The following is a 13,516-nucleotide window of genomic DNA, read 5'->3' as shown; positions in this document are numbered from 1 at the left end:
ACAACGGGGGTGGCGGGACGCAAGCGTGCAGATAAGGGGGTGGGGCTTTTAAGGGCAGGAAGTGGAAGTGTCGCTTCCGCAGTGGTTGTAGCGTTCGGTGACGTTGGGTGGCGTGGTGAGTTGTGGGTTTCCCGGGGATTCCTCCCCTCTCGGGGGTTCCTCCCGCTACTAAGGGGCCCCTAGGGACCCCCTGCCTCTCCCCACTGCTAGGCGGGTCCATTCCTGTCCCCAGCCTGGGGGTCCCCACCGTCCCCTCCCCCTCTGGCCTGGGATCCACCTCGGACCCCCTGCTCTAGCTTCCTCCCCTGTTTCCCTTGGCCCCCTTGCAAACCCCTGGGATCCACTGCCCCAGCATCTGAGTTCCCTCTGCCCTGCTACCCCTGCAGCCCTGGGATCCACTTGGAGACCCCTGTCCTAGCCCCCCAGTTCCCCCAACCACCCCCTGCAACCCCTGGGATCCACTTGGGACCCCTGGCCCTCTTGCAATCCCTGGGATCCACTGCCCCAACCCCATTCCCAGTTTCCTCCTGCCCTCATCTTATCTTGCCCTTCCCTCCCTGAAATGGCTTGATTCCTCTTCAGGGGTCTCCCATCTGCCTTAGATGCTCAGCCGTCACAATACTATGGAGGAGTGCAAAGTTTTCCCCCTGAGATCACCCCTTTAGGGTCTGACCAAGTGCCAAGATCACTTTAGAGTCCCTGCTCTCCCAAGCCCCCCCAGCTCCCCTTCTCGGAGAGGTGATGACTTCCCCCCCCTTTTCTCCCCAGCTCTTTGACACCCATTGTCCCCAGGTTTATGCCCCCCCCCCCAAAATCCCTTTTGGATTTCCTCCCCCACTGGATTTCCCACCTCCTCTAACCCTCCCCTGTTTGTCTTCCTTCCTCCTCTTGCTTCTCCGCAGGTGACACCCCTGAATGATGAAGCTCTCTTGGCTCTTGCTCACCAGCCTCCTGGGCCTTGTGGCATCTGTGCCCATTGACCGGTCGAAGGAGAAGAAGACAGAGGAGGCACCCCCGGAACCACCGGTAAGAGCCCTGAGGGAGTCTGGGCTATGGGGGGCAGAGTTGAGTGGTTTTCCTCTAGCAAGGAGTTCCCCAGGTTAATGCCAGGCTAGGCCAGCCATGGGAGCCTAGCATCATCTGCAGGTGTCTGCCAGGTCTAACAATGCATTGCTTATACTTGAAGAGCTGTCATTAAAGAGAAGGGAAAGCACCTTTTCTCTCTTGCTGCAGAGAGGTGGGTGCAGACCAGTGGCTTGAAGTCGCAGTAAAGTAAGTTTATACTGGATATCAGGAAAAACATCTTCACTGGTAGAGCAGGGAGGCAGTGGACTAGACTGCCTGGGGGAGCTGTGGACTCTGTCATTGGAGGGGGTTCAAAAACAGCTTGGACAGACATTGATCGGGGATGATCTAGGCATAATTCTGCTTATATTCTTCTCTAGGTATGTCCAAGGCTTCTGGGCTTTAGTTTCCATTGTCCCTCCGTCCTTTCTGCTATAGGTGTCTGGGTGTTTTTAAGCCTTCCTCGTAGGCATTGGGTATTGGCTGCAGCCGAGGCTGAGAATTGGGACTGGACTGTGCCAGTGCTTCTGCTGGGACTCAAAGCTGGAGGCTCCTGGCTAGAAGGTCTTGCCCCTCTGCTCAGGGTCAGCCTGATTGCTGTGTTTGGGATCAGGAAGGAATTTTGCCCTGTGATCAGGTCGGTGCTGACTGAGGGATTTCTTCCTCTGTAGTGGGGGCATGGCCCCTATCTGGGATCTCATGAACATATATGAACAACCTTTTATAGAAGCAGGATGTTGACTGCCGTGGCCCCTCTGCTTTACCTGTAGTAGGTTCAGCTGTGATGTCTTGTGATGCGTCAGGGTTGATGGTAGTTTTGCTAAGAGATCAGACAATGGGTTTGTATGGGATGGTTTGGATAGGGCTGACCCTGCCTCTGGCAGAGGCTTAGACTACTTGTCCTCTGGAAGTTCCTTCCAGCCCTGTTTCTCTGATTCAGTGGTGATGCACAGGGGGTGCGTGGGCCACTTAAGCGATGGGCAGACAGGAGCACTGGTACCCCTACCCTGCAAGCACTGGCTGGGGTGTGGGGGCACCAAGTGAAGGACCGCTGCCACTTCCGGGAGCCTTGTGCTTCCCAGTTGGCAAGACTGCCTACTACCCCCATGGCCAATCTGCAATCCCCACCCCATCAGCAAGATTGGCCGCAGGGGAGGGGCACATGCCCACCCCTACTCAAGTGGCAGCAGTTGCCTATGCTCTGATTCTATTTTACCTTGTGGAACTCCCTTCCCCAAGATACTGGCAGGGCCCTGAGACCTTTCCCTGGCCTTTATTCTCTTTTATCTTGTGGCAAGGAGTTCTACAAGGTATCATGGCACTTTCCCAGCCACTGGTTCCAGTGATATTTTGCCCTGAAAGGAATCAGCACTGAGGAGAGGGCAGGCCTTTTTATTGTTCCATGGCATGGTGGGCCTGAGGCCCACCAGGAAAACTTTAAGGTTCCCTTAATTGGGGAGGTGAGTGAGTGCACAACAGCTGATTCCAGGGGACAACTTATGAGAGAACAGGCATGGGAGTGGCGGTCAAAGGTTAATAACAAGTGCTCCAAGAGGGAACAGTGAGCAGAGTGCACTGGCCAGCCCCCATTGCTCTTCAGATGAGTCCAAGGAGCCAGTGGGATGCTGCCCAGTGAAACTCTGTCCAGAGATGTGAGCAGATAAAGGACAGGAAAGTGGCTTTACAGTTGCCAATGTTCCCTCCAGTCAGCTTCCTCCTTTGTCTGGTAGATGGCTAGCTGAGCTAGAGCCAGGAGGAGGGTGACCAGGAGGTCCTGGGGCTTGGTGGGGAGTGTATAAAAGAACAGATGCAGGAAGAAATGCAGCCAAGAACCTATTGCTGAGGTTCTGGGAAGGTAATGAAGGGGCTGCAGCCTGGTGCCTTCGAGATAAGTGTGTCCCAGAATCTCCCTCTGAGAGAAGGGTAAGGTGTTGGGGGTGTCCGTGAAGTGTACCAGATATGTGCCTGTAGAGATGGCTTCATGAAGGAGCTGCTAGCTGAGGTCCCCCGAGGCTTGTGAAATGAGGATTTTGCCCGAGCCAGTCCCTCGGAGACCCCTGGTACTTGACGTTTAGGACTGGAGGACAGAATGGTGGAGAGTACGTGTAGAGCTGGTGTCAACAGGCTGTGTGGAAGCAAACCTGTTTGTATCCTCCAGCTTGTTGAGGTGGTGTGCTGGAACATGCTATGGGGCTTGCCTGAGGCATACACAATGAGCTCTGGGGGGTTGGGGTATACCAAGGGGCAGAGACTGTCTGTGCTCAGGACCTATTGGATGTAAGCAAGGGCAGTGTCTGGGACGGTGGCCTTGACTTCTTGCCCTAAGGAGCAAGACGCATGCAACGTGGGCAGTGCCATGTACCAGACCAGTGCTAAGGGATCTGCCTGCCCCTGCCTGGCATAGCATGAGTGGGGCAGAAAGCGGGGATTCTTTACCTCTTGGAGTGGTGTCGGGGGGTGGGGGTCAGATCCTGCCTGGGTTCCTTCCCAGAAGGGTTGTGGTAGCCAAGCCCAAGTCATGGGGTTTGGGATGCTGGGATGGAGAAACTGGAGGGGTTTGGTGGGGTTGGGGCTTAGCTGGGAGGTCAGGAGTGGGTGTTACTGTCTTGTTCTATGTGTTGGAATGAAAACCAGTGCAGGTATCTTGGGTGAGTCCAGGGGAGGTGAGGCCACTTCTGGGGGGCTGGAGTACTAAGCTGGGTGGGCCTGTGGGGGTGTGAGGGCAGGGAAGGAGGTAGGAGGCTGGGTTAGATGGGCAGGGCTTGACTGTCTCCTTCCCTGGGCAGGACACGGGGCTCTATTACCATCGCTACCTGCAGGAGGTGATTAATGTGTTGGAGACGGACAGTCACTTCCGGGAGAAACTACAGGCAGCCAATGCCGAGGACATCAAGGTGAGAGAGCCAGGACATGGGGTCTATCCTCTCTAGGGGGTACTAACCCTGATCCAACCCCAGGGCAGGGAGAGGGGACACTGGCTGGCTCATGGCAGGGGGAGAGGGGATGATGGGGCAAAGGGGTGTCCCAGCTCTAGGAGGCCCCAGCCTCGATCTGGCCCAGGCAGTGGGGCATGGGGGAGGAAGGGGGTGTATCCTCATAGAGGCTCCTCCCCCATTGGGCCAGAGCGGTAAACTGAGCAAGGAGCTGGACTTTGTAAGCCACCACGTGCGAACAAAGCTGGATGAACTGAAGCGCCAGGAGGTGTCACGGCTGCGCATGCTCATCAAAGCCAAGATGGATGCCACCATGGAGCAGAGTAAGTGCTTGGAAGCCTGCATTCCACCCTGGCCCAGAGAGGTGGACCAGGGTCTGGTGGGTCAGAGCAGAAGGGGCAAAGTCAGGACTCCTGGGCTCTATCCCAGCTCTGGGAGGAGAAAGGGTGTCCTGGTGGGTTAGATGCCAAGGGGTAGGCTGGGAGCTGAGAGGCTTGGGTTCAGTCCCAGCTCTGGAAGGGGAGAGAAGCCTGGGGGTCAGATCAGCAGGATGCCTAGGTTCTGTCCCATCTCTGCTGGAGAGATGGGCTGGTGAGTTAGAGCAGGAAGGTTGGGAGCCAAGACGTCTCTGTTCATTTCCTAGCTCATCCACTATGACCCTAAAAGAGCTTGGCTTGTTGTGCCTCAGTTTCCCCTATCTTACATGTAGGATTCCTCATCACCTGGGGTCTCCTGCCCTGGGATTGGTGTCCCCTGCAAATGAAAAGCCCCTTTCTCATTCTCTCCTTTTCCTCCCGCAGATGTCCAGATTGACCACCTCGGGCTACTGAAGCAGTTTGAGCATTTGGACCCCCAGAACCAGCACACCTTCGAGGCCCGGGACCTGGAGCTGCTCATCCAGGCGGTATGTGGCAGGTGGTGGGAGTACGAAACTGGGTTCTCTCCCAGCTCTGGGAAGTGGGGGGTCTAGTGGGCCTAGAGCAGGAGGAGTGAGGAGCCAGCTCAGTGCAGGGGTTGTTTGGAGCCCAGACACCTGGGTTCTCTTCCCAGCATGGAGAGGGAGTGGGGTCTGGCTGGTTAGAGGAGGGGAATGCCTGGGTTCTTTCGCATTTCGTGGGGGGTCATGGGCTGTAGTGCGTTAGGGAAGTGGGGGGGATCTAGGAGCCAGGACACCTGTTCTATCCCAGCTTTGGGAAGAGAAGTGGGGGTTGGAACTGGGAGCCAGGACTCGTGGGTTCTGTTCCTGCTGTTGGAGTGGGGGGCAGCAGACTAGATAAATGGGAGTTGGAGGGGAAGTGGACCTGAGGTCCTGGACATGCTTGGATTCCCTGTTGACATCCCCACCCCTCTTCTGCAGGCCACCAAGGACCTGGAGAACTATGATGCTGCGCACCATGAGGAGTTCAAACGCTATGAGATGCTGAAGGAGCACGAGCGGCGTGAGTACCTGCGCTCCCTGGATGAGGAGAAGCGGCGCGAGGAGGAGGCCCGCTTCCAGGAGCTGCGGCGCCGGCACCGCGAACATCCCAAGGTCAACGTCCCGGTGAGGACCCCCAGCCCAGCTGCCTCTGCTCCTCCCCTCCCCCCATGAGAGGGGATGGGGGCTATGATATGTGCTTTCCTTTCCTTTCTGGAGGATCAGCTTGGGTCATGGGTTGAGCTGGGGGCTTTGTCCAGCTGGGCAGGGAGGCATTGGAGGTGTGGAGGCAGTGAAAATTGAGGCTTGAGGGGGATTCCTCCCTATGGGGAGATCAGTGGAGCCATATGTATCATGTTTCCAGTGGGTTGGGAGCCATAGGCAGCTGTGCCCCAGGTCACAGCTATAGGGGGGAATTAGATGCTCAGTTCTGGGAAATGTGGAGCATGGGGGCTGGGAGGCAGGACACCTGGGTTCTGTTCTCCCCATTCTCCTAACCATCTGCTTGAACTCTCTGGACAGGGGAGCCGGGATCAGCTGAAAGAGGTTTGGGAGGAGACCGATGGGCTGGACCCCAATGAATTCAACCCCAAGACCTTCTTTAAACTGCACGGTGAGGAGTCCCATTTCCCCCAACCCCTCCAGTGCTATCAGCACCCCCTGGGGCTTCCTCTGCTCAAGGGGTAGATCCCTCCTGTGGGGTGTTTTGGAGGAGTGGGCTAATAGCCACCCCCCCAGCTGCTCTCTGCCCCTTCTTTCTTGAGGGACAGAAGCGGGGAGATTTTTAGCTGTCTGTAGTCTGAGCTAACCCAGGTGTCCTAACTCCCAGCATGCCCTGTCGTGGTCTTTGTTCTTATAACAGGGCCCCTGGCCTAAAGCTGAGACCTGGAAAGTCATTGCATAGCACAGGCTTTGTGGGGAGCCAGACTGGATCCACTCTGAGGTGGAGAGACTGAATTGAAGCTCGTACTTCCTAGAAGGGGAAAGCCCCTGAGCCAGTAGGTACCCCTGCTCCATGCCCTGTTGGTCTTATGCCCCCTACCCCTCTTTCTTCCAGACACCAACAGTGACGGGGTCTTGGATGAGCAGGAGCTGGAGGCCTTGTTCACCAAGGAGGTGAGCACCTGGTGTTGGGGTGAGAAGTCCAGAGTGGGGCTGAGCCTGTTCACCCTTCTCTGAACCTCAAGGGATGTCCAGGGGTACTGGCAGAGTGTGGGCACCAGGGTGATTGGGGACATGGAGTTTGTGGGGGAAGGCAGTGGGGGGTGTATTGGGGTGGGGGTAAGTGCTGAGGGGGAAGATGTGAGGGGAAATGAGGGCAGGGGTGAGCTCTGCGGTGGAGCTATGGGATGGTAGGGGTGGGGCTGAGCTGTGGGGTGGAGCTATGGGATTGGAAGGGGTAGGGCTAAACAATAGTGGGGAAAGTAGGTGGGGCTGAGGCCTGAATGGGATGCCCAGGTTGGGGCCTAGCTGTCATAGGGGCGAAGTTTCAAGCCATGGGGGTGGGTGCTTATGCCCTGCCTTCCCACATCCTGCACCCCAGCTGGAGAAAGTCTATGATCCCCGGAACGAGGAGGATGATATGCTGGAGATGGAGGAGGAGCGTCTGCGCATGCGGGAGCACGTCATGAAGAATGTGAGTGTTCCTCTGGTGGTCCCACAGTGCCCCCATGGGGTGGGGAGAGGTCTCTGGGCATTGCCTACTGCTGGGAGCCCAGGATGGTGCGGGGGGTGGGGACCTAGAAAGGCGTTGCACAGGCTGTGTAGATTTTTTTGAAGGGGTCATCACCCCTGATGTTTGGCCTTCCCCCTCGTCTGCCCCCCTTCTCCCAGGTGGACATGAACAAAGACCGGCTAGTGACACTGGAGGAGTTTCTGAAGTCCACTGAGAAGAAGGAATTCAGTGAAGCTGGGGGCTGGGAGGTGAGTGGGGGTGGGCGGTGGAGGGAGGCAGAAGCAGAGATCAGATGGTGAGACAGGACACTTGGGTTCTATCCCCAGCTCTGGGAGGGGTGTGGAGGCTGGTGAGGTAGGGCAGGGAGAGACAGGAGCAAGGATGCCTGGATTCTATCCCAGCTCTGAGAACAGAGGAGTTTCGTTGGGCACTGTAAAGAGTCAGTCTGGGCCTGGCTTTTGGGGGTTAGGGCTCCAATCTGGACTCTCTCTCCACTCCATCCAGACGGTAGATGAGACCCAGGTGTACTCCGAAGCAGAGCTCAAGCGCTTTGAGGCAGAGCTTGCAGCCCAGGAGGCTGAGCTGAGCCGGCGGGCAGAGCAGCTGCGGCGTCAGCACCAGGACCTGGCTGAACGGCAGGTCCAGCTTGATGCGCAGAAGAAGGAGTACCAGAATGTAAGCTGGGAGTCCTCTCACCCTTGTCTTCCCCATTCTGGGGTCCCCTGCCCCTTGGGCTCCTGTCAGCTTCTGCCTACCCCTCCCCTCTTTGGAAGATGGGAACTGTTTTTTTGTTTGTTTGTTTGTTTGTTTGTTTTTGGTGGGTGGGGAGGACTTCTCTCCTTTGGTAGGAGGGGGATCAGCAGGGGGTGTGCATTGAGAGGTAGATCCCTATGAAGATAATGATGGGGGAGAAGTGTGAGGAAGCAGGGCTGAGTTGTGGAATAGAACTGTGATGGAAGGGGCAGGGCTGAGATGTCAGGTGGAGCTATGGGATAGAAGGGGTGGGGCCAAGTTGTGGGAGGTGGAGAGGCTTAGCCCTGGGGGAATCTCCCTGAGATTTTGGTGGACAGGCTCACAGCCACATGGACCCTTCTGTGGAGAGAGAGAATCTCACTCGCCCTCTCTACAGTGAGGAGAAGCTGTAGGATGGACAAGTGGAGCTATGGTATAGGCAGGTTAGAACTATGGGCTGAGCTGTGGGGTGGGGCTATGGGATGCTCTGTCACCCCTGTTGTGAGGAAAGGAAGCTCGTACATCTCTTCTGTCTGCAATGGGTGTTTGCCTCTAGGGGGGTAACTTTAGGAATAGTATGGGCAGATGCTGCTCCTACATACCTACACCTGTGATTCTGGGGTCTTGGCCTTCTCACTCCCCTCCCCACCCTGGGAGCAGGGCCAGGTGCTGGACAGGGTGTTGGCTTGGAATTAACACCTGCCCCGCTCCCCTTTTTTTTTTTTTTTCTACCTCTTCTCCCCAGGCTGTGTTGCAGATGGAGCAGAGGAAAAACCAGCAAGCAGCGGTACCGATGCCTGCTGGGGCAGGAGGAGAGCTGAAATTCCAGCCCCAGCCCCCACAGGTTGCTCAAGCTGGTAAGATGGGGCTTAGGATGCCTGGGTTTTCCCAGCTCTGGGAGGAGAGCAGGTTTTGATAGATTAGAGTGAGTGGGAGCCAGGACACCCAAGTTCTCTCCCAGCTCTGGGAGAGTAGTGAAGTCTGGTGGCATAGAGCTGGCTGACTTAGAACTGGGATGTCTGGGTTTTTTCCCAGGCTCTGGGAAGGGAGGTGTGTGTACCAGGGGTTGGGAGCAAGGAGGAGGGACACTAGCTAGGTCTAGTCAGTCTGAGCCACTATCACCTACCTGCCTCTGGTTCCCTATCCAGATCCACCTCTGCCTGCCCAGTCTGCAGTTCCAGCTGACACCCTGGCCCACGCCCCTGAACAGAACCAGGTGGAGCCTGCCCAGAACCAGCCACAGCAGCCGCCTCAGCCTGAAGTCCAGATCCAGTAAACAGCACCCTCTGTGGGAGTCAGAAATGGAAGAAGCTGCCTCTGGCCCTGCCCCCTTTCCCTGCAGTGGGGCACATCTGTGAACTGAACCCTACTGAGGCAGCAACCCCATTAGAGAATCCAGAGCAGGGTTATGGCTCTTGCAGTCCCCTTTTTTCATCCTGGGGGGGTGACATTTGAGTCATGGCTTCCCTTTTTAAGGGGGTACTTTAAACTGGCCCTGGGGATTTGCTTTGTAATGCGGAGGGAGGGGGCACTGGTATTAAGGTTCCCCCACCTTCCTGCCCCTTGTTGCTGCAGTGCATTCTGGGTAGTCCCATCCCTTCTTCAACTCCCCATCCTGGGAGCTAGCCTGGCTGCAGGAGTGTGGGTGCACTGCATTTTGGAATTCTTAGGGGCCAGTGCTCTTCTCCTGTCTCCTCCTTTTGGAGACATTTGCATTGCAAATTGACTATGGGGGGGAGTTGCAGTACATTGTGGGTAAGCATAGACTTTCCCTCCTCCCCCCAATATCTGCAAGCTAGTGGTAAGAGTTGGCTTGGTAGTGGTTGGGGTGTCCTGCAGTGCATTATGGGTACCTCATCCACCTACTGTACCCCTTCTTTCTCCTGCATTTCTTGGCACAGGGCTAGTCTGTTTGACTGACCCCCAAGACGTACTTCCTTTGTGTTGCTGCAGTGGGGCAATGTTGGCTCCTAATAATAGACTATGGGAGGCAGTCCTGGGGTCTAGCAAGGAAGGGGAGGGGGTATCTTGGCCTTGACCTGTCTATCTGAAGCTGGGTCCCCTACATATATTTCAGAGGCACTAGTTACTGTGACCAGCCCAGGGCTGGCTCTTCTACCAAGGGGCCCAACACTGCCCCCTTCCTCCCTCACCAAGGTGTCTCTTCATTTCCCCCTGCATTTTCGCTCCTGCCACTCAGTCCCCTAGAGGCCTGGATCTCTGCTGCCCAAGGTGATGAAATCCAGAGCCCTCCAAAATGGGGTAGGGTGGGTCTCTTGAGTGTCTAGCACCCCTTTGAAATCAGGGCTGATCTTTTAATTGGGGGTTGAATCTTTGCCCCCCCCTCTATCTTCCCCACAAACCCTTGGGCCCCTCTCTCATCTTCATTGTCACCCCAGGGGCTGTGTCCCACCCATTCTCCCCACTCAAAACTCTGTCCCATTCTTCCTACAGTCTGTGGTGAGTTTGGGGTCTCTTCTGAGCCCCCCATTCCATCCAAAGTGCAGTATTAAGCCCAGTGAAAAAGAGTTCTACAGGGGGAGGTTCTTTGCTTGCAAGGGGGGGATGCACAGGATTTTGGGGTTGGGGGCTCAGTGGTGAAAAGCAGGTTGCATCATGGGAGTTTTTCAAGGGTGGGAGGAGAAGAGCCTCAGCCCTGGGGGAGTCTTGGTTCAGTTTTGGGGTACAGGCTCACACCTACATGGGCCCTTTGTGGAGAGGGAGAGAGAGAATCCCATCCACACTTTGTACAAGCCAGGAAGGTTAATGACTTTGAATGGATTGCCAGCTTCTGACCCTACTTCCCCCCCCCCCCCCCGGGAATCTCAGCTGTGCCCCATCTCAGCCCCAAACGTAATAGAAAGTTAAATTAAGGCCTCAGCCTGTCTCTGCCTCTTATTTTTGGCTCTCCAGGGCGTGGATGGGAACAGGTCTGGCTTCAGCCTACTGAGGCTCCTATGCTTGACAGCTGTGTTTGTTTATTTTGTGGGGTGGGGGAGGCCCTTGGGAGCAAGGGGAGCTGGGGAGCTGTGTGAGGGATTTTAGGGTGTGAAAATAAAGGCTTGTTGGGTGCAGGACTCTTGGAAAGGTTGGAAGGGGACTTAGTTCAACAGGGCCAGCCTGTGGGGCAACTGTACCAGTCCACTGTGGCCCTTGGCATCCAGGGGAAAAGTTTCACAGTGAGACCCAACACCCAGGGGTCTGAACCACCCTGAATTCAGAGGAGAAACCAGGCCTGGGAGGGAGTTTTGCCCCCACCCTTGGTAAGGGGCATTAAGTACTGGAATAATGTTCCCCCACCAAATCGTGGATTTTTAGTTTTCCTGATAGCTTTGTGTTCAAGGGGAAGCAGCCCCTAATCCCTCTTGAGGGACACCTGGGGTCCATCCCTGCTCAGGCAGGGGTGGGAATGGGGGTTAGAGGGGGGTGCTGGGAGCCAGGACTCCTGGGTTCCATTTTGGATCTAGGAGGGGCTAGGTGAAATGCAGGGACTAGGACTGGTTGGCAGGAAGTTGTGGTGCTAAAGTAAGGGTGCAGGAGGGTTTGTGAGAGGATACTGGGGTGTTTATGGGGCCAGGGAGGCCAACCCCAGGGTCAGGAAGAGTTGGGTACCTGACTTGGGCGATGGGGATGGAGAGGGAGGGATCAGCACAGTTCCCCCAGGGCAAGCCAGAGCAACCCCCAATGGGATCAGGCTATCCCAGGATCCCTGAAGTCACCCCTCCCCTACCACCACCCCTTCCCCCCCTACCCACACCCACACACCCTGCAGGGAGGTGAAAGAAAAGGGGGATCAATAATGAGCACCCCAACTCAGTCACTGGGCATTCTGCCAAGCACCACCCAGCATAGGGGACAGCTAATGCCCCAAAGAACATTCATGCTACAGATGTTTTGCCCCCAACATTGGTGCGGAGTCTGAGGCCCAAGGCCCAAGAAGCAATAAACAAGGAGTGTGAAAAAACCCAGGTGTCCTGGCTCCCAGCCCCTCTGCTCTAACCCCTGAGCCCCTGCTCCCACCCAGACCTGGGATACAACCTAGTCATCCTGGCTCTTAGCCACCAAATCCCACTGCTGGGGCTTCTACCTCTTCCCCTAATACTTTCTTGCGTTACTCAGATGAAGGGATATGCTGTCCTGCCTGCCTGGGGCCTACTTCAAATGTGTCAGGCCAGTCCCTCCACCACCCCCTGAGGTTCTGACTGCATTTCTCCCTGCACCATTTCTTTTACACACTCCCATCCATAGCCTCACCAAGCAGGGGTGACTGGTGCCTCCCAAGTCTGGTGAGGGCACAATTTGTGGGTGGGCTAAAAGCCCCATATCCACTCCTATGCTTCTGTGCTGTGGCTTAGTGTCGTCCCACCCACAACATGTCACTGGCCCGCATAGTAAAAAAAATGCCTCACTTTGGCCAATCTGGCAGTGGGGAGGGGCATGTGCCCCCCATGACCCCTCTACCATTTGCCTGTGCCACCAAGACATGGCATGTCCTGGTCACCTTCCTTCTGGCTCTGGCCAAACTCTCCACCTACCAGCTAGAAAGGAGGCTCTGGCTGGGAGAAGAACCTGGGCTGCTGTGGGGTCATCTTCTTCCCACCCTTCCACTCACACCCCTAGGCAGAGTTTCACTGGGTGACATCCACAGGTCCCTTGGACTTGTTTAAGGGGCAGTGGGTGCTGGCTGGTGTACTCTGCTCAGTGTCTTTCATCCCCTACAAAGTGCTTGTTATCAACCTTTACTCCCGTTCCCATCCCTGTTTTCTCACGTTGTCCACTGGATTCACTTGTTATATATCTGGGCATTGGGGATGATCTAGGCATAGCTCTGCCTACGTTCTGCTATGGGGATTTGCTGGCTGTTCCCCTTGCCTTCCTCCTCTGCTACAGGTGTCTGGGAATTTTTAAGCCTTCCTCAGAGGCATTGGATGTTGGCTACAGCCAAGGCTGGAGATTATGACTGGGCTGTGCCAATGCTTCTGCTGGGATTTCAAACTGGAGGTTCCTGGCTATAGGGTCTTGCCCCTCTGCTCAGGGCCAAACAAATCACTGTAATTGGGGTTGGGGGGGAATTGTACTGTGTGGTTGGATTGGTGCAGACTAGGAGGGGAGGGGGTATTTGGCCTCCTTCTACCTGGGGTCCCTGGAGCATGTGCATTAACTGTTCTACAGAAACAGGATGTTGGCTGCTGTGGTCCCTGCTTAATTTGTGGCAGGTTAGGGTGTTATGTTTTGTGTTATGTCAGGGTCGATGGTAGCTTTAAGGTTATTTGTATAGGAAGGTTTGGATAGGGATGATCCTGCCTCAAGGAGGGGTTGGACTAGATAACCTCTAGAGGCCCCTTCCAGGTCTGCTTCTCTCTGATCCTATGATTCCAGTGACATCCATAACTGAGGGAGGCTTTTAGTCTTCCTTGATTTCCATCGGCCCACTACTGCTTTGCATAACAAATAGGCCTGTTTGGCTATGAACCTGTGGTTCTCAAGCTTTTTTAGACTCAAGGTACTCCTCCAGAAATGCCAGCTCTTAGTTTTCACTTGTTGTTTGACTACAGCAATGAAAAAAATACTACAGCAGTTCTCCTGTAAAGAACTCAGAAAGACCACAACAGGTTAGCCTCTTTGTGACATGAGATTCCTGTTTGAAATCTTTGGCTTTATCTTGTGAATGAGATGTGGGTGTTTTCTCATCTA

The 13,516-nt window shown here is 55.5% G+C and overlaps 1 protein-coding gene across 2 annotated transcripts; it reads left to right on the top strand.

Annotated features, from left to right (window-relative positions):
• Positions 1 to 13: 13 nt before the first annotated feature.
• NUCB1 (nucleobindin 1) lies at positions 14 to 10,702 on the top strand. 2 transcript variants are annotated; one of them, XM_090047727.1, is made up of 13 exons: positions 14 to 115; positions 903 to 1,026; positions 3,852 to 3,959; positions 4,189 to 4,321; positions 4,799 to 4,902; positions 5,356 to 5,541; positions 5,938 to 6,028; positions 6,473 to 6,531; positions 6,959 to 7,051; positions 7,249 to 7,338; positions 7,595 to 7,765; positions 8,568 to 8,679; positions 8,971 to 10,702. In XM_090047727.1, the coding sequence occupies exons 2-13, from the start codon at positions 916 to 918 to the stop codon at positions 9,096 to 9,098; spliced, it is 1,386 nt and encodes a 461-aa protein (XP_089903853.1). In that variant the 5' UTR covers positions 14 to 115; positions 903 to 915; the 3' UTR covers positions 9,099 to 10,702. The 2 variants fall into 2 exon arrangements, with proteins under 2 accessions (XP_089903853.1, XP_089903854.1); XM_090047728.1 differs by lacking the exon at positions 14 to 115 and adding an exon at positions 161 to 738.
• Positions 10,703 to 13,516: the final 2,814 nt, after the last annotated feature.

Source organism: Crocodylus siamensis, chromosome 5 (assembly GCF_052110815.1).
Source record: "Crocodylus siamensis isolate JL-2025a chromosome 5, ASM5211081v1, whole genome shotgun sequence".
Taxonomy (NCBI): Eukaryota; Metazoa; Chordata; order Crocodylia; family Crocodylidae; genus Crocodylus; species Crocodylus siamensis.
This window is presented reverse-complemented; position numbering and strand designations above follow the sequence as displayed.